This window comes from Mesoplodon densirostris, chromosome 17 (assembly GCF_025265405.1).
Source record: "Mesoplodon densirostris isolate mMesDen1 chromosome 17, mMesDen1 primary haplotype, whole genome shotgun sequence".
Lineage (NCBI taxonomy): Eukaryota > Metazoa > Chordata > Mammalia > Artiodactyla > Ziphiidae > Mesoplodon > Mesoplodon densirostris.
Genome location: NC_082677.1, coordinates 19,058,608 through 19,082,090, shown reverse-complemented (window position 1 = coordinate 19,082,090; position 23,483 = coordinate 19,058,608). Strand labels below are relative to the sequence as shown.

General features: G+C 41.6%; 2 protein-coding genes across 6 annotated transcripts in view; one reads left to right on the top strand and one right to left on the bottom strand.

The window, feature by feature from the left end:
• The window catches only part of RB1 (RB transcriptional corepressor 1), a 147,019-nt gene extending 143,137 nt beyond the window's left edge, over positions 1 to 3,882 (top strand). Inside the window, exon 27 of one of the 2 annotated variants that reach the window (XM_060080304.1) lies at positions 1,571 to 3,882. In XM_060080304.1, the coding sequence (XP_059936287.1) occupies positions 1,571 to 1,644 (74 nt within the window). In that variant the 3' untranslated portion in view covers positions 1,645 to 3,882. Of the gene's footprint in view, positions 1 to 1,539 lie in introns of both variants that reach the window. The other variant, XM_060080305.1, reaches the window with a different exon arrangement.
• A 4,443-nt stretch (positions 3,883 to 8,325) lies between these two features.
• Positions 8,326 to 23,483, bottom strand: part of RCBTB2 (RCC1 and BTB domain containing protein 2) — a 37,829-nt gene continuing 22,671 nt past the window's right edge. For all 4 annotated transcript variants that reach the window (XM_060079949.1, XM_060079951.1, XM_060079950.1 and 1 more), the window contains 5 exons: positions 20,268 to 20,458; positions 19,422 to 19,548; positions 17,569 to 17,708; positions 13,142 to 13,272; positions 8,326 to 9,592 (listed from right to left, as the gene is read on the bottom strand). In XM_060079949.1, coding sequence (XP_059935932.1) covers positions 9,452 to 9,592; positions 13,142 to 13,272; positions 17,569 to 17,708; positions 19,422 to 19,548; positions 20,268 to 20,458 — 730 coding nt within the window. In that variant the 3' untranslated portion in view covers positions 8,326 to 9,451. The remainder of the gene's footprint in view (positions 9,593 to 13,141; positions 13,273 to 17,568; positions 17,709 to 19,421; positions 19,549 to 20,267; positions 20,459 to 23,483) is intronic.

Here is a 23,483-nt window from a genome sequence, read left to right as displayed (position 1 = left end):
TAAGAATTAAAGCTGTCATTCCTAGGTCATAGGACATATCATTAAGAACAGTACCAATTAAAATGTGACTTTTTAAAAAGGGGCTTTCTCTCAATATGTCTCTGTAGATACTAACTTTGAAATATAAAGTGTTTTTAAAAATACTTTTGGGGCCTCCCTGGTGGCGCAGTGGTTGAGAGTCCGCCTGCCGATGCAGGGGATACGGGTTCGTGCCCCGGTCTGGGAGGATCCCATATGCCGCGGAGCGGCTGGGCCCGTGAGCCATGGCCGCTGAGCCTGCGCATCCGGAGCCTGTGCTCCGCAACGGGAGAGGCCACAACAGTGAGAGGCCCGCGTACGGCAAAAAAAAAAAAAAAAAAAAAAAAAACTTTTGATTTTTTAAACCATATTTCTATGTGTATTATTTTGAAGAGTACTATTGAAACTAAATTAAATTTGGTGGTTATAAATGGATCTCTTTTTGGATTTTACATCAACTAATATACTCCTGTTTTAACTTTTAAATAGTTGTAGCTTTTCCCCCCAGTACATGAAAATAGACATGAAGCTTATAACCAAAATCAGACCTTAAAAACATGTGGAAGCATTTTGGAACCCACAAATATGCATTTTAAAAGGAGCAGAAAGCTGTAAAAACGTGTATATTTTCTTATAGAAGAGCTCAGTTGCTGTAGTCAGTACATTTCGCAGTGACACACTTATTAGCTATGACCATGAATTCCCTCTGCCAGGCTGAAGTTCAGGGCCTTTGTGCAGCTGAAAATTGAGAAGAGGTAGCAGGAGTTTTAACCCATAAGGATAAGGAATTCTCCAGGTTGCTCTTCAGCTTTCCTCAAAAAAACTGTATTCAGAAAAAGGTCATTGCACAGTGCTAGATTGCTCAGAGTGGAAGGGCCGGAAGGGGAGACTTAGAGTCACTCCTTTCTTTACCAAGCGTGAGTGTTCTTTGTGCTGCTTTATGAAGAGCCTTTGCCCACCTCTAAAATCAAGTTAAGATTTTTAAAAATTACTTAAGAGAAGCATTCTGGTTTTGTGTTGTAATTAATAATACATTTTTAAATGTCCACATCCAAATTAAATGAGCCGTGAGCTGATGTGTTTGCAGTACTTGCAGTGGGTCTCCAAACACAAGGGAATTCCTGGCTTTATGAAGAATAACACTCACTTCAGCTGACCAGCCCAGAATTCTGTTTTGCTCAGGTGCCAAACTTAACTGTATCATCTCTAGAACAGTGGTCTACAAAGTTGGGCACACTGGGTGTGTGTAAGACCACCTTTTGGGGGTACATAAAGAGACTATTAGAATATTTGTCTTTATCTCATCTATTTTAATGTTTGGGGTATGTGTGTCTTATAATTTAGACACATATACATACATACATACATACTTTAGTGGTACATGCTTGGAAAAAAATTTGCTGATGGGGATGTATGATCTAAAAAATGAAACCACTGCTTTTGCGAGGCCCTGGGCTCCATCAGTTTGGCGTAAGCATAACATATGTGGCAGCCCTTTACCAGCTTACGCAGCACCATCAGTGCTATTAACATTTCTTCATCCTTGTTTTAGCATCTACTCGAACACGAATGCAAAAGCAGAAAATGAATGATAGCACGGATACCTCAAACAGGGAAGACAAGTGAGGACCTCGCAACCTTGGTGGGCACCCTGTACATCTCCGGCTTCATCGTCTCCCACAGATCTGACTGTAGAACTCTCCCAGGTTCTGTTTACGGCCACATTTGATACATACCTTCAGCTCTTTCTGTGGATAGCACAGTTGAGTATTTGTGCAGGGGATTCCTAAGCCACTTACAACATTGTAGTCACTAGCACATGCATTGTTATTGTACAAGATTGAAAATCCTGTGCCAGTCCTGCCATTTAAAAAGCTGTAGCAGATGTTTCCGTCTCCAAAATACAGTAAATCCCCTACATACGAACCTTCAAGATACGAACTTTCAAAGATGCGAACAATTAAATCCAGCAAGGAACCAGAACCTGTGCCATTAATGTCAGGCATGAGTGAAATTGCAGCCTGCCCTCCGTCCCCTATTGCTGACGATCCTTCAGATCCTTCTCCTCTCCCTCCTCCAGTCAGTAACTCTCAGTAACCTCTTCAGGCGATGCCAGCCCCTGTGTGCCAGCTGTTGTACTGTACTACTGTACTTTTCAAGGTACTGTACTGTAAGATTAAAAATGTTTTCTTTATTTTTTGTGTTTGTTTGTTTTTTAATGTATTATTTGTGTGAAAAGTATTATAAAGCTATTACAGTACAGTACTATATAGCCGATTGTGTTAGTTGGGTACCTAGGCTAACTTCGCTGGACTTACAAACAAATTGGTCTTGTGAAGCACGCTCTGAATGGAACTCGTTCGTATGTAGGGGTTTTACTTATAATTGCTCTGCTTTACAAATGGTGGCAGGATCCCCTGGGAGTGAGAGTCCTCACAACCTGTGCCTATCTGAGTACTTTGTCTTCTCTTGTGGCATGTATGTGATGTTTGCTCTTATTTTTATTAATTTATATTTATTTTTTTAACTTAACATGAACACCCTTAGAAAATGCGTCTTGTCTTCCAAATGCAATTTGGCTGACTGCCCCCATTCACCCAAATGATCCTGAGCTCTTGTGCTAAAACATATATTAGAAACTAGGGGAAAATTACGAATTTTTACACATTAGATTTTAGTTTACTCATGGAAACTAAATGGATGTACTGTGTGTTTGTTTTATAAATATTAGTTTTTAAATACAAACAGAAAGCAAAGTATAAACATATGAGATACTGTCATACTACTGATACAGATTTCATACCTCAGGACTTGTAAAAAATTATTGATTCTTCATCCAACTCATGTTTTAAAATAAAGAGTTATTAATAGTACTCTTGGTTTTTATACCGTTCAGATCACTGAATTCATGAAGTACCCATCTAGTGCTTGGAAACTAAAGTGTTCAGCTAGAGCTTTGCTACAGAGGACCCTAATACAGTATATCCCAAGTGCACTTTCTAACATTTCTGGGTCCTGAAGCATCAAGATACAAAATAATTTTACTCCACAAACAGACTGTTAACTATAGGAGCCTTAATTTTTTTTCTTAGAGAGTTATATAATTACATCTCAGCAATTACTCTGCCCTCCTGAATGCGGGAAGAGGGTGTGTTTGTTCTGGAATGGTACATGTCTTCCATGTATCTTTTGAACTAGCAGTTGTCCTTTTTTTTTTTTTTTTTTTTTCCTTAATTCAGCATGGTCTAACACTGGCATATTCAAAGCCGCATCATTTCTCATCCAAAATGCAGGTAACGAAAGGTCTTTGGGTTAGGCATTAATGTTTCTCTCTGATTTTGTGCAAAAGCTTCAATTTAAAACAGCTGCATTAGAAAAGAGGCGCTCCCCCCTCCAACACCTAAAGGTGTATTTAAATATCTTGTGTGATTAACTTATTTAGAGATGGTATAATTTAAATTAGGTGGTATTTAAGGTAGCATCTACTAGCTTTTAGGAAAATTACTTGGTCTAAACTCAGAGTTCTTTTTAAAAAGAAACCTGGTCTTATTTGTTAGAAAAAACTTTATTTTGTGCTCAGTTAATTTGCAAACTTATTTTTTTTTGTCAGTTATCTTGATAACAAAGGCACTAGAAAGCTTTATCTCATTTCCTCATTCATTTTTGCATGAATATCAAACAAATCAGTTAGTTTTTAGGTCAGGGGCTTACCACATTTCTGAGCCTTTTGCTAATAAGTTCATGTTAGAATTAGTGTCAGAACTTAAGGAACTTCAGAGATCATGTATTGAGATTTCTTAAATAAGGCTTCAGATATTGCTTTATTGCTTTTTGTATTGGTTAAAACTGTACATTTAAAATCGCTATGTTACTATTTTCTACAATTAACAATAGTTTGTCTATTTTTAAATAAATTAGTTGTTAAGAGTCTTAATGGTCTGATGTGGTCTTTGTATTAAGTGCACTAATGTTCTCTTTGGTATCTAAATTCTCTCCTAGTATCTCATCCGTTCTTAGCCTTTAAGAATGGGCTTTATATGCTGATGAATCCCAAATGTATTTCTCCAGCCCTGACCTCTTCATGGAGGTCAGAGCTCTCACAGCCAACAGAACTGTTGATTCCTACCCCTCCTCCCCACCCAACTTCTCAAAATATAAACCAAAATCAAACAAAAACACCCTTTTCTACCCTAGTCTTTTCCCATGTTACTGAACACTTGCTCAAGATAAAAACCTGAGTCTTCTATTAGCTATTGTCTGGACCACTGTTAAAGAATTCTAACTGGTTTCCACTTCCCTCTCTTTCCTCTTTACCTTTCTACTCCTTAAAGACCCCTTTAAATTGATTCACTTTGCTCCTCTCCTTGAAGTATTCAGACTCCTGATCGCAGCCTGGGAAGCGGCCCCTACCTTCTTCTCCGTCCTGTTCTCAGGCTACTTTCTCCCTGCTCACTGTGCTTTACCCCCACTGGCCTTCTGCTCTTATGACGCCAAGCCCATCCCTACCTCAGGCTTTTATATTTGCTGTTCCTTCTGTCCAGGGTGCTCCTCTGCCAGGATTTTGCTTAGCTGGTTTCCTCTTGTCTTTCAGGGCTCAGCTCAGAGGCCTTCCTTGACACCCAAGCTAAAATCCTTCCTCTGTACTGTGCCACTCTCCTTCAAAAGTGTAACGGCATTCATCACCATCAGAAACTGCCTTACTCGGGTTACCTATTGCCTGTTTACCCACCCCAGCATCAACCTGGCTGGTCTTACCTACTACTGTAGTTCTAGCATCTAGAAGAAGCCCGTATGTAGGGGGGATAAAAGGTATGTTTTCTGTATGTTTTCCAAGTATGTAGAAACGATATTCTCTTTCTCTTTGAAATGCCATGTACTGAGTACCTACTGTATTTCAGGCACTTTCTAAATGTAAGTGATACAACAACAAATTAAGATTCCCCCTCTCTGTGGAACTTACATTCTAATTCTAGTTTCGGGAAAAGAGAGCAAACGAATAAATAAATGAGGAATATAGTATATGTGATTGTATTAAGTTCTGTGGAGAAAGACGTGCCAGGGAGGAGGACAGGGAGTCAGGCAGGGAGAGTTCTAACACTTAGAGGAGAGTGGTCAGGGCAAGACTTGCCGAGGTGCTATTTGCGCAAAGTGTTGCAGAGGGTGAGGGAGTGAGCCAGGCACCAGAGCGGGTAGAACAGAACACAGAGAGGAAAAGCCAGTGCTCAGAGGTGGGTGTGCATCGGGTGTGTCTGAGGAAACATAAGATGTCATAGTAAGATGGAGAGTTTTAAGAAAAGGAGTCGGGGCGGGGCGGGGGGGCAAGTATCTCTTTTCATCTAACACAGAGTTTATAAAGGCCTTTCCTACCAAGCATCCTTCACATATATATATATATATATATATATATATATATATATATATATATATATATATATATATATATATGTCTGCAGTCCTCTATCTGCAGTTGTGAAATCCAAAAAGCTTTCAAAACCAAGTGGTTCTGTGTGTTTGGTGCCAAAAGTCATATGGCATCAAAAACATACCTAGACTGGCATAGAGCTATTGAGAGGCTTTATCCCACTTAGTGGAAATATTCGTTTCACCATTAATGCACTGATTTGGGGGATCTAACCTAGGCCCTGCTTAGGTATCACGTATTATGTAATATATGTACCATATGATCATACTAAACTCCAAAAAAAATTAAGAAACACATCTGGTACCAAGGGATAATCTTGAGTTGAAGTAATACGATTTCTCAAAAACAGGTGGACAGTAAAAGTCCCTCCTTCTGGAACAGCAGCATGTTTGTCCCTGAAGGAAGAAAGGCAAATAAAGAAGTTCCAGCAGGAAAAGGAGCAAGCATACCTCAGTGGACTGTATTTATGTTGGATGCGGATCTTCCATGAAATGCAGTCTCTTAGGTCAGGGAAGAATCAAGCAGCCTTTATAACATTAAAAATGTTTAGTCTGGATGATAGAAAACTGATCACTTCTGGAGATTTAGTATTTCAGTAATTAAAGCTCTTTATAATGAAAGGGACAAGTTCAAATTCAGTATTTACTTTATTCATTACAGTTTTCTGGTACAAATGGTGGGCGGCGGGGAGTATCAGTTCTATTACCGTCTGGATGATTTCCTAGAAACTTGCCTGTAGAAGCGTATTTTTGTTCCTCATTTTTGGGCCAGACATCGTACATGGCATTGGCAAGGATTTATTCAGTAGAATTTTCCTTTGGACTAAATAAATGTTTTACAGGACAACCTGAAACCTTGCCTCTAGATATAGCAAATTTCCACAAGTATGGGGTCTTAAATAGAAATATAGTAACACTGTATAATGTATGAAAGGAATTAAAACAACTCTTTTAATAAGAAGCTGGAATAGTCATCTATTCTTAGAAATACTTTTTTGTGTCCATTATCTTGGAACTATACTTACACTTTAGTATTGACGTATGATGGCAATTTACTATGAAAGTTAAATTTATTCCACAGACCAGTATCAGTTACTTTCTAAACAGAAAATGTTATGATTTTAACTGAATTTAGTGAGAGGAAGTCATTACGGTTTATGTTTTTATGCTTTGGCAAAGACTGAATTAAAAATGACAGTACAGTATGGCTTTTCCTTTCTCTTTACAGTTCTCCCAACCTGTCTGCTGTAATAATAGCAGAGGGAGGACTCATTAGATAAGACTATGCAGTTTGTAATTGCCTTTTTCATTATCACTGGTCAAGAATTCTGTGTCTAACACTCACCAGGTTATGGTCTAGAATGACTGGCAGTTTCTTCAGGTCTCAGATGAAAACATTTAACCCTTTTTAAAAAGCACTGAATGGTATCTTCACAAACCACTCTCAGCAGATGAGGATGCTACTTTATTCCTGTAAAATCTAAACCTCTGTGTAAGTATGGGTGAAATTATATTGGAAGCACTAAAACACTGAATTTCTTGTGTGAGCGGAAAGGAAACAAAACTTAAGGATGGAAAATGTAAGATGAACTTAACGGATCCATTGACTTCTGATGTAGTGTCATTATGAAAATCGACCTTCCCTCTCACATATCCCTGACTAAACTTAGGGTTTCTGAGCTCTACAAACACTCATCTGTTAGAAATGAAGGAAATAAAGTGATATTATCCTTCATATAGGAGCACTGATGGCCAGCCTATCCTCAAAGACCAGAGAGAAAGCATGTTTTTTCAGAGAGATGTAACCACGGGACTCATCTGTCATCTCCAACTGGTCTAAAATTAGCCCTTCCCTATTGTTTGGCATCCCAGGTTTTAAGAGCTAAACCAGTGATTCTCATCCTTGGCTAAACATCAAAATTACTTGTGGAGCTTCGTAAACATACTGAGTTAGAATCCCTGAATCTATATTTTGTAAGTTTCATAGATTATTCTGTTGTGCCCAGAGATAAACAGCACGGAGATACAGAGCAGTGCAACCTACACATAACAAGCTTAGAGGAAATCTAGATAAAACTCCACCCACCCCTTCTTACTAACGTGTACTCTGGCAGAGCAGTGACCCACTGTGGAGTCTCGTGGAAGGTAATCCATTTTTCATCCCTAAATAAACTTACCTGTTCCCTTTGGGCGGTCCAGTATTTCCATGAAATGAGTTCATAAAAGAAAAAGGCATTGAGGAACTTCAGAAGACCCTGTCAGAAAAGGGCAAGAAAGAGGAAGAGAAGGTTTGGGAAGACACTGTAAAATATAAAGGCTTTTTGGTCAGTGACAGCGAGCATAGTGGGGTGAGGAGAACAAGTCGGAAATGAAGCCTGTGGACGTCTGACAGTGAGAACTGACGGCGACTGGTAATACCCAGGCCTCAATGTTTCTTTGCTGGAGAGAACAGCTAACCTACCAAAACATACAGACAAATGGTGTAAGGCTGTAACCTCTTACGGAAAAAAAACAGAACGAACTTTCTGGCCAACCCAATAAAATAACAAATACTACACAGTTCCAAAAATGGGATTCTGATTTAGAACTGGAGGCATCCAGACTCCTTTGCCTCTACCAGACAAGCTCTGCAAAAACGGATAAACAAAAAGAAACTAAGGATTCAAAAGTGACCTCACCAATAAAGAACATGGGCAATCATATGAACAGTTGATTAGAATTAGTTGTTTAGAAGCCATTTACGTTTTAGGGTAGGCTTCGCTATGATGCCTTATCTGAGTAACTGCTTTAAAAAATAAGCTTATATCAAATGGATCTGTGTATATCTAAGAGACATAAGGTTGACAGAATCTTGCTGCTTCTGAAGAATTAAAAAACACACACACATTTGTTCTATTATCTGCAAATAAGCACTTTATTATCAAACAGTTCAGCATCAGAACAAGGTTTCCAAAAGAGGTTTGTTTCTCTACGTAGTATCATATTGTGAAAAGACATGTTAGGAGACTCTACATCCTACATTCTGTTCCAGTTTCTCATTTGTAGTTGGGTAACTTGATCTAAACAGTATAAATTCATCTCTTTCTTACTAGTGCTGTCCATGAAATGTAAGCATAGTTCCTTTTCGACTAGTACTTTATAATTACACTGTGCCAAGTTAAAAGACCTGTTTTATAGTGACATAAAAGTCAACTACCAGAAAAACAAAATCGTTTCTACTTACAGAGGCAAATCTTGCTTAACACAAAAGTAAAGGACATTATGCAATGATGTAAGGCAAATGAGCCCAGAAACAACATTCATTCAAAGATAGTACACTTAGTTGATAACCCCGTGTGAGAAATTAATGACTCAGAGTAAAGACAGAATTAAAATTAGCCCTTGGGTCTTCGACAATTTAATTGCTAAGGCCTTTTGTGAATTCCAATTAACGCTCTAAATTAGCCACTATTTCTCAGAACGACGTACAGAAGAATATGAGCCTCAGATGTTTTAAATTCATTTTGTGAAAGTTATTCCTTCATCCAGTATCTCACAAATAAAGCTGTTCTCGGGGCATAATTAAGATTTATATAATAAGCTGAGTGCCTTACTCTATGCAAGGCACTGTGCTGGATGCTGCAAGTGTGGTAGTGACAGCATTCCTTGTCAAGCTATCTATGTGGTATCAGCCTGTTGAATATGGATATTTGGCCAGAATAGCATATACTTAGACCCATGTACCTACCAAAAGTCTCCAACTTAAGTGACTCGAAAGAGGAAATGGTAAGTATAGTAAGACATTTCAACTTTTTTCCCTTGAGCTTATTCCCTTCTGATCAGAGAGCATTTAATGCCTTCTCTCTAGATTGTGGATTTCAAAAGGTGGGGAAGACCGACCACCATCCTTCTTTTGACAGAACATTAAGTATTCAGCCAGATGTGGCTCATCATAAATACTATTAAAGAGAATTATTCTCTGGCTTTTGCAGGGAAAATGGAAATGCTAAAAATTCTTTCCTGTAGGTGAGGATTAATTTTTAAAGGCTCCAACTCTGCTTGCTTTGCTGATAAAGTTCTTCAAGAGATCATGGTCCATTTCTGCAAAGCCTGACGTCTGTGTTACTACAGTCAAATGGTTTATGCAAAACCTGAAGCAGAATTCTTCTAAATCCTAGGAACGACAACAGAAATTTAACAAATAAAACAAATTTGTTTTAACAAATTCACATATCCCAATGCAATGCAACGTAGCACAAAAAGTCCTAAAACACATCGGCAAGGGAAAAGGATTTGATGACCAGCAGAAAGAAATGGGACAGCAATGCCTAAAGAATAGTTGTAAAACTGTATAGCTAATATCAATCTATGCTTGTACAAATTTAAATAACAGTAAAGCATTCAAGTGCCTCCACACTAACCAATGCAAAAAATGAGACTTTTTCTTCCCAGAGATAGGCACCTAGATGTATTGTGCATTCCACTTTCAATATTTATGCAGAGTACGACACTCCTCTTGTTTGTCTGTTTAATAAATATTTATTTATTGCATGAATGCATTGAGTAAATTGTTTAAAAGATTTTCTTTATGTTGAGCCCAACACTCCTCTTTTATATTCTTCTAGGGGCTTAAATAGTTTTACCTGTAAAGAGTTTGTGAGAAAAGCTTAAGCCATAAAACAGTCATCTTGGGAAATGCTTCTCTGAAGTCATTAACAGGCCACTGCTCTTTTTCCTTTACAAGAAGATAAAGGCTGAGATGATTAGATTTCATCAGATCACATATAGCTTCAATAATCTGAAGTGGGAAAATGCTTTGAAGAAATCATGACTTTCTGCTAAGAGAAACTCCACAGATTGGTGATTTCTGGCTTACTGTAATGTACGCCAGGCCAAAAAATAGTACTGTAGTGATTCTCTTGATTAAATCTGCAAACTTGAGAATCAGAAATAAGGTGGCTGGACACTTTTTTGGTCGGAGAGAAATGAGAGCTGAAGTCAGGCCAGCCTGTGGAGACTCTGATATGCCTCAGACCCGGGGCTCTGCTGCCCTCCTGACGCAGCTCCTGCCATGCTCCTCAATGTCTCTGCTCAAGTCTCCTTCTAAGTGAGACCTTCCTTCCTTCCCGGACCACGACTGAAAACTTCAGCTTTAATCTCAGCCTGCCCCGCCACTGCCCCATTGCCTTTCTCTAACTTACTTTTTTATATCACTTATCACCACCTAACAGACCATATATTGTATTTGTCATCTGTTGCCCTCACCAGAAAGTTCCAGGAGGGCAGAGATTTTGGTCTGTTTTGTTCACTTCCTGTACCCTTACTGCCTAGAACCACGCCAGGCACTTAATGGGCACTCAGGGAATATTTGTTGAATCAATGAATAAACATTGCTGATTTTAAAATATGGAGGCAGTAGAGAATTGTAGTAAAATGTGTGGCTTTGAAATCTGTCCAATACTGGATTGCATTCCAGCTTTACAATTATTAGCTTACTAAGAATTTACTTAATCTCTCTGAGACTCAGCTTCCTCATTTGTAAACTGGAACAAATAATAATACATATATTCTTAATAAGGTTCTTTTGAGAACTAAACGAGACATGAACTGTGCTTCAAATAATCCCTGGTGTGTATTAATTACGTATTAAGTGTAGTCAAGCATGAGGGATAATTTGCTGAAAAGGTCCGTTTCTTGCTTATTAGAGTCAGCAAGTAACAATACTAGTCAACTCAAATATACTGTTCTTTATTTATAAAAACTTTTATGTTAAGTATACAATGAGTCTATTTTACTTGTGGTCTATTATACTAATTTAGGGTACCACAGTTAGACAGCCTGTAGTAAAATACACTGCCTCTACAGGCAAAGCTGAACATTCATTAAACAAATATTTAATGAGCACATACTATGTGTCAGGCACTATCCTAGGCACTAGGGATATGGTTGTGAGCAAAACAAAGTCCTTGCCATTTGCTCAGGGAGCCTGCTTTCTAGAAAACAGGGCTGAATGGTAACCATACAAATAATTCACATAAACAGGAAATATGAAAAAGTCTTGGACATTAATTCTAGTTCAGATGGAAACACTATGTGCCCACAATCTCATCATCTGAGGCAGCCCACCAGAGTTCAGTATTATCAGCATGACTCTGACAAACTCTTGAAAAAGCACAGTTATTGTTTGGCCATGAAGCCTTCTGCGTGTTGTAAGTGCCCAAAGTATTATCACCTTGATGAAAGACAAACATTCACTATGATTGTAAATGTCAATGCTTCAAGGTGGGTAAGATTTTTTTAAATGTTAAGTGAAAAAAATCTAGTATTTAGAAATATATATCAGGTTGGCCAAAAAGTTCGTCCCGGTTTTTCCATAGGATGTTACGGAAAAACCCACACGAACTTTTTGGCCAATGCAATACATAACCTAGGAAAAAATCAGAAGGAGCTGTATGAAAATGTTAGTGTCCTCTGGTTGAGGAGTCATTTCCTTCCTCATACTTTTTGTATTTTACAAATTTTCTTTAATAAGCACATTATTACTTATATAAGCAGAAAGTAAGTTATAACCTTTTTTCTGCCCACAACTAAAATGTCCCTGTTTTCTGACCAAAGGAAAGGATATCCTTAAGGAAATCGACTCCAAAAAGTATGGCCTGTTTCCTAAAGATTTAACTCTAAGACAAGTTTTCTTTCCTTTCTTTATTATCAAAACAATACATGGTCACTGTAGAAACTTCAGGAAAAACAAGCAAAGATAAGGAAATAAAAATCATCCACAATCCCACCATTCAAAGATAACCACTGACTGTATTTTTCAGTCTTTTTTCCTATGTAGATAATAAATTTTGGTCTTTTTAAATTCAGCTATTTATACTTAAAATTTTTTTTACTATTTTTATTTAAAAAATAAAAATATACTTATTTAAAAAATAGGAGCACAGTTCTTCAGTCAATGATATATGTTGAATAGTATTAACATTTTTTAGTTTAAACAATCCTTTCCTGTTCACACTGACTTTTTCCAATTTTAAAAAATTATAAACAACACTGCAGGAAACATCTTTGAAGCTAAAACTTTGTCTGAATCCATGGTTACTTCCTTAAGATAAGCTTCTATAACTGAATTCCTTAAAGAATTACATTTTTAAAGCTTTTAATACATATTTTACCAAACAGCCCCCCAGACAGATTATACTAATTTGCATTCTCCTCAGCAGTTTAGGAGAACACCTATTATCCTAAGCCTATACTATTTCTAAAAATAGACTCCCTGGTTTGACAGTTGAAAAATTATACCTTATTTTCATTTATACTTTTCATTTGTTCATAAATCCATTTGGTCCATTTTCTTCCATCAAACTGCTCATGTTTTCTTTTTGTTTTTTTTAAGAATTATACATTAACTATGGTGAACTTGCTTCGTGATATTACAAATATTTTCCCCAGAGTATCATTCACTTTGTTTTTTTTCTGTTTATTTTTTTGTGTATAAACATTTTTGGTTTTTTGAGATCAGATCTATCAATCCTTTTTTTTTATGGTTTCTGCCCTTGAGGTCCACCCTAACTTTATATAAACATTCCCTTATATTTTTTCTGGTACTTTATTTGTATACCTTAGATCTTTAATTTACTTAGACTTTCTTTTAGTTTAAGGCATGAAGTAGACAGCTAACCATTTCTTCCAGAAGGTGAGCTCCCTGAAAGGATGCTCTTCTTACCTGAGCGTCATACTTCACGGCGGCCGAGAGCAGCGCGATGGCATTCTCCTCACAGATTCCTTGCTTGATAGTTTGTTGGCAGAGTTTCTTCAAACGATTTTCTCTATAAAATGTAGCCAAGTCTAGCAACCCTGGTGGAAAGAGATGTTTCTTAGGGGAGTGATCTCAAGCACCCTGATTTAAACTCACTCAGCCTGTCAGAGATGATTTTGAATATAATCCTCCGTGAAGGGCTGTGGAAATAGAGACTTGGGCTTACTTACACTCTGACCACGTGGCTCTACCTGAGAACGCAGCTGCACTGAGCGAGTGCAATACACAAACAAGCAACTGTGGAAAAACAGGAGCAAGTGAAAATGGCCCTAGTCTTTTCCTTAGAAATGCTCCTCCAGTTAGCCCTCCCCCTGAATTATCAACATCTTCTCCAGCAGCATTCACACGTGCTGTAATAGTGCCCATCTTCTTCAAAAAGAAAAGAAACGCCTTTCAGGCCTCCTGCGACCCTGCCCTACTTCTCTGTTCCTCTCCTGAGCGAGCCTCCCGGGGAGAGAGGTCTCTGTTTGCTGCCTCTGTTCTCTCACCTCCTATCCTCACCTTGAGCAGAAGCCCATCCCCCCTGCTCCCTGACACCACACCTGTGATTGTCACTGATGGCTCCCATGGTGCCAAATCCAAGGGGCTATCCTCTGATTTCATCTTCCTCAACAGTTACACAGAATTTGATGGGGTTAAGGATGCTCCCCTTCTTGAAATGCCTTGTTACTTGCTCGTGTTTTCTTCTCCTTCATTAGTTACTCTTCAGTCTCCTGGCTGGGCCATTTTTTCTAACTTCCAAGTATCTGAATGCCCCAGAGTTCAATATTCAGATTCTTATTTCACTAAATGATCTCCAGCCCCTCAGTTTTAAATACCACCTGTAAAAACTGATGATTCCTGTTATCTGTCATCTGCTTTCCAATAACTCAACATAGAGTGATTTAGATGCTTAAGTTAATTTTAATCTACCCCAAGGGATACTATGAAGCACTCTAATCAAGAATGGTTGGTCAGGGCTTCCCTGGTGGCGCAGTGGTTGAGAGTCCGCCTGCCGATGCAGGGGACATGGGTTCGTGCCCCAGTCCAGGAGGATCCCACATGCCACGGAGCGGCTGGGCCCATGAGCCATGGCCGCTGAGCCTGCGCATCTGGAGCCTGTGCTCTGCAACGGGAGAGGCCACAACAGTGAGAGGCCCGCATACCGCAAAAAAAAAAAAAAAAAAAAGAATGGTTGGTCAGTTTGCATTTGAAAGGCCCTTGTCAGGGGCTTCAGTTATGGCTACCTAAATCTTCATTAGAGGACGTATTAATTAGCATAAAGAATGTTACAAACACTTTGTCACTGGTGAAATGAGTGGCACTCAGGTTATGTGGCTTGGCTAGAGATACTGTGAGGGTGCCTTTGGCCCCTGCGTGATCAGGGTTCAAGCACCATGGGCTCAGCAGTCCTACTCCACCCTTGGAGTGGTACATTCGCTGGGTCTAATTCAGTCCTGGTTGCCACCTGATCAAAAGGCTAGCTGAATCCTGATTCTAGAATATTGTCACGTTTACTTCACGTAAAGGTTACTTTACAATAACCTTTCAAGGAAGGTACTTCATAGAGGGCCCAAAGGACAGAGAGCCAGGATTTCATCAACCTTACAACATTAACTGTTTTTATATCTGCTAATAAGTTTTGTACATGTGGCAGGATTTGGTAGAAATTTCTACTAAGTTTGGTAGAAACTTGCTTTCACTGTAACATGACAAATATTATCAAAATTATAGAAGAAAGGCCTACGGCCCTCTGAAATCTTTTAAAATCTTGAGAGTCGTAAATGGCCTGATTGTTTCTGGTCAGTTCTCAACAACTCCCAAATTCACATCAACAGCCCCACACACTCCGAGCATCAGACTCCCATATGCGTGTACTCACGGGTACTGCCCTGAGCCTCCGCTCCAGGAGGCCCAGCTCTGCACCCGTTCTAGGCAACCCCCTCCACAGGCTGGCCAAGGAGCCAAGTGCCCACTCCTAGACCACACTTTGTGCTCCTGGGACCCTGGGGTTCCCTGAATAATCAGCCCTGAAGCCACATATGTCAGTATTTCCTCCCCTGCAGACCACGTGCAGGCCCCCAGCGCCCAGGGGTGGCCGGGGTGGGGGGTGGACTGGAGCACGGACATGCAGGCTGGGTGCCCATACACCCCTGGGATGCAGGATGTAACCGGTGGTGGGTAAAGAAAGAGAGCAGGTCCTGAGCTGGAGGCCAGAGGCCCGTCCTTCCTGCGCCACTGTGTCCCAGCACAGAACTCCACGAGTCCTACAACTCTAAATTCCAGCTGAAACTCCTACCTGGCCTTACAGTTCTTGATGAAGGTATATTTTTCAAGGTATGAGGACTGAACATATTTTATCTGAAGCTTTTTAGCTTGACATATAACTTTAAATTTTTAGACAAATGGTGCACAGGCCTCCATTTAGACTCTTGCCCAGGGCCCTGCAAATGTTAGGGGCGGGCCCATAAAAAAAAACCCTGCCACGCAGATGTCTAAAAAGCAGCTCAAACTCCTTTGATTTTTCAAACTCCAGAGCAAAGCCTGGTGCTCTCCACACTCAAGCCAAACACCTCAGAGCAATCTTCCTTCTCTCTTCGGCCCTCAAAACCCACATCCCATCCACCAACAAACCCTGTCAGCTCCCTATTTAAGATATATCCGGAATCTGATCCTTCAACATGTCCACTGCTAGACCACCCTACCCCAGGGCACCACCGCCTTAAACCTCCACCATTAGTTCCTGACCTTTTGAAAGCAAATCCTCTCACCCCTGGAGTATAAGCCGCTGGTGCCTCTCCCTCCACAGACGCACAAACCCATTCTCCCTTTCTTCCAAAATCATAGTCTACGTGGCTGAGCCATGACCATCTAGAAATGACCACTCCCCCAGCTCCCTGCGCAGCTGAGTTAAGGCCTCGGTTATCTCTGGCCCATGGTTTAAAAGAAGTGGGACTTCCTTAACCAACACTGGGATTTGCCCTTTGCCCCTTGTCACTGTCCCTTCCTCCATCCTGCCGCCTGTATTGCACATGTGGTCTTGGACATGAGTGCAGGGGCCACATGTAAGGATGCCTTGCACTGTATCCCTGTGTGACAGAGTAACTGTCATGTTGAAGCCACTTCCTTTTTTTCATTTTACTGCTAAAGCAAATCCGAAATAACGCAACCCTGGTGCTCAAAACCTTCCAAGGCTGTCCATCACGCCAAGAATAAAACTCGAGCCCTTCACAGTGGCCTCCAAGGTTGTACCTGGTCTTGCCCAGATCCAGCTGCCTGGCCTCAATTCCTCCGACTGCCGGTCTCATTCTCTCCGTCCAAACCACCCGGGCCTTCCCCCTCCCCCCCCTCCTCCCCCCTCCCCCTCTTCCTCCCCCTCCCCCTCCTCTGTGTGCTACATGTGTTCCTGTCTCAGACCTTTGCATCTGCTGTCCCCCTTGTTTAGAGCACTCTTCACCTGGGCGTTTGCATGCTTCCCCCAGCTCTCTGCTCAGCACACGTCCTCACAGAGGCCTCCCCTGACCTCCCAACTGACTGCTTTTAGTTCTTTGTTTAGGGCTGGCCTCCCTCCTCCCAGCAGCAGCTCCACAGGAGCAGGGTGTCGGTCTGTCTCATTCATAGGTGCCGAGGGGAGCACGGCACATAGTGGGTCCCGGGCGCTCAGGTAGTGTGGGAGAAAGTAAGGAAAACTATAAAACTTAAGAAATCAGACTTTTGTTTACCTGAGGAAAATTAAATGCTGATCTGGTAAAAAGTGTTATTGGATTTATCCATGTAAACTGAGTATCTAACTGAAAGATCTGAGAGCTGAACTCTTTCTTCAGTTCCTTACAGAAGTAACTCCTTAATTCTGTCCCATGGGCCAACAATATTGCTGACAGCTGTCAACTGAAATTTAGTATGTTTTCACCTTGTGCCCGCTGGACGCCCTGTGTTGCTTTCCTACCGTCAGTAAACCTGAGGTGCGGTGATGCACCGGATCACAGTGGGTTGTCCCAAAGGGACAGTCACAGTTATGGAGACCAGCAGGGCTGTCTGTTACATGCATTTTATCATTTCTGTAATGTAAATATCTTGAAGGCAGCAGCTGTGTGGTAGCTAAAGAGTCGTGTACAGTATCTAGTAATTCAGGAAGAATGGCACCTGTCCCACAGTGCTGATGGTTTCATAATTCATCCGTATCTCACTTTATCCATCCAGTCAACCTTTGTGTCAAGTGGGAACAAGGGAAAAGCATTTGGGTTCAACACACAAAAAGAGAACTGCTTCTGTGGTTACCCTCACAGCCACTTCCTTTTAGGCTCTACACGAAGCACCTTTTTGCCAATCTCTAGGTCAAGTCTGGTGGCAATTACCTACGGCCTCCTCGGGGGACAGGCTGATGCTGTCTGTGTACAGGTACTCCAGGAAGGCTCGGTAAACAGGATATGAAAATTCACTCATTTCTACAATATCATCCTCATTGTCTTCCAACGAAGAGCGAAAATGCTCACACCTGAAGGAAGAAAGCAGCATGTCAGGTCCTGGCTTCTGGGCAAGAGCCAATGACCTTCCTGAGGAGCGTGTGCTCGTGGTGGTTAAAGAGGAAACAACTAACACGGAGAAAGGAAAAACACAGCATCACGCAACTTCGTGTCCTTGCCTGGGCCCCTCGCTTCCCCTGCCGGCCGGAAATCTGTAGTCGTTTATTCGACGAGGCTGCAAATGCTAACCTGCTGCGGGGCGGCTGCCTCTGCGGCCGCCTCTGCGGCCACGAACTCCCAGGGGCCCTCCCACCCCACGTCCGCGGAGCAGCACTTATAGAAATCAGGTAGGTTTATTTTCATAAACTGAGTAATTTTGTTTCTTCTCCTCCTGTTATGAGTTGAATTGTATCCCCCAAATTCATATGCTGGAGTCCTAACCTCACTATAACAGTATTTGGAGAAAGGACCTTTACAGAGGTAATCAAGTTAAAAGGAGGTCATTAGGGTGGACCCTAATCCAGTATGACTGGTATCCTTACAAAAGGGGGGGATCTGGACACAGGGAGAATGCCGTGTGAAGACTGGAGTTACGTTGCCACAAGCCAAGGGCTGCCGAAGGCTACCAGCAAACCACCAGAAGCTGGGACGGAGGCATGCAACAGATTCGTCTTTAGAGCTCTCAGAAAGAACCCATTCCATGAACAACCCTGATCTTGAATTTCTAGCCTCCAGAACCACGAGAGAATAAATTTCTGTTGAAACAGATTAGTCTACAGAACTTTGTTACAGCAGCCCTAGCAAACCATAGTGTCCCCACTTCTATGAAGGTTTATGGGCTACAGTAAGATTGAACAAATATTGCACAGCCTGACCTTACTAAGAAGTGAACTTGAGACTAAAATGCCATACTGAGTTTGTGATTCATTGAAGTAGGATTCAAATATCTGTTACACAGCAACAAAATGAATTTCAAAATCACTATGCTAAGAGAAAGGAGCCAGGGAGAAAAGAATGCATATTGTATAATTACATTGACCTAAACTTCTAGAAAATGCGAACTAATCTATAGTGACAGAAAGAAGATGAGTGCTTGCCCCAGGGCTGGGGCCTGAGGGATCTTTGAGGGGTGATGGAAACGTTCTGTGTCCTGATTTGGGGCAGTGGTTTCCCACGAATATACGAATGTCAAAACTCCTCAAACCGCACATTTTAAATGGATGCAGTTGCTCAAAAATTATACATCAATAAAAGTGATTTTTAAAAATCTGTGTTAGCTTTACTCCCGATCTTGTTGCTCTTCTCTTTTTTCAAGCATCTAAATGTTCAGTGTTAGCAAATGTAAAATGGGTGGCTGGTGGGAAGCAGCCGCATAGCACAGGGAGATCAGCTCGGTGCTTTGTGACCACCTAGAGGGGTCGGATAGGGAGGGTGGGAGGGAGGTGCAAGAGGGAGGAGATATGGGGATATATGTATATGTATAGCTGATTCACTTTGTTATACAGCAGAAATTAACACACAATTGTAAAGCAATTATACTCCAATAAAGATATGTATTTAAAAAAAGAAAACAGAATACAGAAGAAATGCCACGTATAATGTGTTTTCCCCACTGCACGGCATGCTCATAAGGGCAAAAAGAGCCTTACCTTTTTTCAGAATCACAGACGTGCCTAACATAGTTCCTTGGAACTAGAAAACAACAAACATATTTATTTCAATTCTCAGAATAAATGATTCCTTACCTAATTTTGAGAAGGACTTTATGCGCATAAATGTACTTTCCATCCACCAGAAATCGTAGGTCTGCGGTGCTGGGATTGTCAAATTCTCTCTTCAGGGACTCAGCCACGGTGAGGTGGCCATCAGGTTCTGGGGGGCAGGGTGGGGGGGACACCAGCGCTTTCTAAGGAGGACGCAGGTCCAGCACGGCTCTGCTGACACGAAAACACCAGTTCCCCCAAATAACTGCCCCACTGAGCTATGCGCTATTTTCCTAAATACAGATTCCCACTGCTGCAATCATTAAGGATAAGAACCTCAGGCATATCTGCTTATAAATCTGGCAAAACAACTAAAGTCCCAAACCACCACACTAAATAAAATTTTTCAAAGTCTGAGTAAATATACCAGCTAAAAATAAAAGCTATAGTTTCCCAATCACATCAGAAAGCAATCCAAAGGACTTGCGGTACGCGGCCCTCTCACTGCTGTGGCCTCTCCCGTTGCGGAGCACAGGCTCCGGACGCGCAGGCTCAGCGGCCATGGCTCACGGGCCCAGCCGCTCCGCGACATGTGGGATCTTCCCAGACCGGGGCACGAACCCGCGTCCCCTGCATCGGCAGGCAGACTCCGAACCACTGCGCCACCAGGGAAGCCCAGGGCTTTTAATTTAGTATGAGATACTGATTTCTAATACTTTTGAGAAAAATGAATCGATCTAGTGAGTTCCCTTTCACAGGAGCTCATTAGAAGGAAATAAAATGCCTGACACTGCACTGAACAAAGTCCTCACTATCAAAAAATGAAAACAGCAGAAGTTCTCGTCCTAGCTTTCAGGCCACCACCCCGATGGACAGCGATCAGCTCACCCACGGACAGGAGGCGCCAGGTGACGGCAGGCGTGGCGAAGCAGGCGAACACGTCGTCGGTGGAGGAGAAGTGGGTGAGGTGAGGCAGGGTCACCGACTGGCCCCGGCACTGGCCCCACATGTACACGTGCCCTCCCTGCGTCTTGGCTGCAGACGTGTGGGCAGAGTGGCAGGCCGCAATCTCTGTAATTCTAGGTCCACAAACACACGCCAAGTAAACACGGTAAACAGGAGAAGAAACAAGGTGATTTTTTCTTCCCTTAGGTCTAACTGATTAAAAACAAAAAGAAGACTTAAGACACCTAAGCGTCTCAATTGTCAGGCACCCAACAGTTATTTATATGTAAGCTATGCCTCAGTGGCACTTATGTATCGTGAAGGTCTGCTTGTTACCGCTTCTAGCCAGTAGGCCCATAAAAATATGTACCATCCTGTTTTGAAATTCAAGTATTAATACAATCCAAGAGAGCAGAGACCAAAAACAAAAAACAAAACAAAAAAAAAAACAAGTGATTTAATTGTTTTCTAAAACATTACTTACTAAAGCAGATCAGAAAGATTTGGGCCATCTCCACCCAGGGTCAATAAATATTTTCATCAAAACTTTACCAATTTTAGGGTTAAATGAAGCCTGCTGCGGGTCACCCCAACTCACACTGCAAACAGTAAGTGCAGTGGTTCTGACTCACTGGACTATATCATCTGGAACCCAAGAGAGCAGTTTTCTGGGATCAACCACATGTTAGACCCTATTTCAAAGTTCATGACTGACAGGCAGGTAGTTCTCAGAACACTTCCTAGTGGAAACCACTGTTTTGTTGAGTTGAAAATAATTATTTTCTCTCAGACTAAGCCACCATACAGATTTAAAGAAAATAAACAATTTCCCCAAGTGAAGTACCATCTTGATTCTGTCTCGGGCAATGGTGCCAGCATCCTCAGTGACTTAGGCTCAGAACTTCAGGGTCATCTTTGACTTCTCCCTCCTCATGTATCTCTTTCTTCAGAACATCCGCTTGACGAGTAACAGCAATTCTTTCTTTGTAGTGCCTCCCATTTGCCACACCCTCACCAAGCACACCCATACCCGGACCAACGCAACTCTTAGGTCTCCCCACCTCAGGCTTTCTCTTCTGACCTAAATCGCACAATGCTGGCATGTTAATGATCCTCTTGAAACACCATTCTCATCACTACATTCAAACCTTCGTTGACTTCCCATAAGACAAAAATCCAGACACATGACCCTAAGGCATTCCCTAATTTGCCTTCCATCTATGTCCAGCGTTCTCTCCAATCACCTTTGCCCACACACGCTCTGTTCCAATCAACAGATGTACTCACTTCTGAAATGTTTACCATTAGCCTCCAGGAGAGGGGAACGGCCTTTGCCATCCATTAGAGGAGGTGGGACACTGCTTCCACAGCACAGGGGTTAAGGATGCAGAAAAGCTGGGAAAGCTGGCCCTCCCTGACCATGGCCTTGGGGCATTTACCTGGAGCACCCAGTGAAGTCAGGGGTGGGGCTGAGGCTTGGCTGATGGCAGCAGCTGCTACAGCAACGAGAATGGAGAAGGTTTAGAGGGAACCTTCAGGTCTCAGCTTGGGACTCGACCATCAGCCAAGGCGCCCTGCCTTTGCCTGAGGTCATCTGTCCTTACATCTGATTCATACCAAGAAGCAAATGCGGAAGTTCAGATTTTCCAGTCATACATGCAATAGACAATGACTATAAACTGAGCTAACCTTTACTGTCAGGATGTCTGGCATATTTCACACTTTATTTTGTAGCCATTCTCAATGGGAAAAAATTACTATATGTTCATAATAAACAGGTTTAGTATCACCTCAACGGAATGATCTGCAACAATGGCACAGCTTAATGTCTAAGAAATACCAGACAGGAAACAGCAGAGAGTGAGACAGAATGCAAAACAGAAAACAATGAGGAAAGAAAAAAGGTAATTTGTGAGGGAGGAGAATAATGGAGAAGAAATCATGATTATAAAAAGACCAGAGCACTGTTTCCCAATCCTGGTTCTGTAAGAGGCCAACACAGGATAAATGACCTCAAGAAGTCACAAAATTCACAAAAATTCAAGGCAAAGTTAGTTTTAGATCAATCTAACTTAAACTGTGTTTTTAGGGGACTTTAAAGACATGCCGGTAAATCAAAGTACTGAAAATTCAGAAAGATTTGGAATGACTGGGTTAGAGAAGAGAATCATGTTAATTATTAAAATCACTTCTAAGTGAATATAAACAGTGACATAAAGTGTTAGCATCCCTCACCATAATGGAGTTAATCAGGTTTTTCTTGGGTTGCTGTTTGAGCAAATAATCCCACGCAGACAAATTTCCCCTTCCCGCTTCTGTGAACACGTAACCAAGACCTGATGACCCACCCCGCCCCAAGTTCAATCCTGTTCATTCTAATTAGCCAAGACTCCCTGTGATGGGCCCCAAGAGTCAGGAGTTCCTGAGAGATAAGTCATAACATATCTGCAAAGTTTCAGTCATTGAAAAGGGCGGGTAGGTGCTGAACAAGTCCCAGCAAACCTATAGGTTCCTCCCTTGCAACATTTGTGCGATGGAGAGCCTGCAAGCTCAGCAATCACCAGCTGAAATTCAAGCATGGAACACAGAGAAAAGCAGGACCATCTCATTCAAAACACTCAACCCTGATATCCGTAGCCAAAATCATGTTTACGTGGACAAGACCAAGGGTGCAAGTATTTAGCTATTTCTACTTTTTTTTTACATATATAATTCAAAAAAATGCTTTGAGTTCTGAAGTTTTTGAAAAAGACAGAAAGCAACAGGTAACTCTCCAGTGCCACGTGCCCTGACCCTCACATAACTTCCGTGCCCTGCTTCTCTGCCTCTCTTGCTCTTTCCCACTGAGCTGCCCTACGGTCTGTCTGTCCCAGCGTGACCACAGTCAGAAGACCTGGCACTCACTCTGGGACTGTCAGGACCAGCGGCGCAAGGTGGGGCACATCGCTGGTGGGCAGATGGCAGCGGACTCTGTGAGTCCAGATAGAGGAGTTCAAGTTTATTTTAAATGTGGCAGCATGAGAAAAATGGTAAAGTGCCATACAGACAGTCTGTTTTTATACCCATGTGACCTCTGATCCTTTAGCACTTCTTAGCTATTTTGTCTAAACACTAAAAGTCCCCACTGACTGGATTTGCTAGCTGGAGGCATTTTCAAAG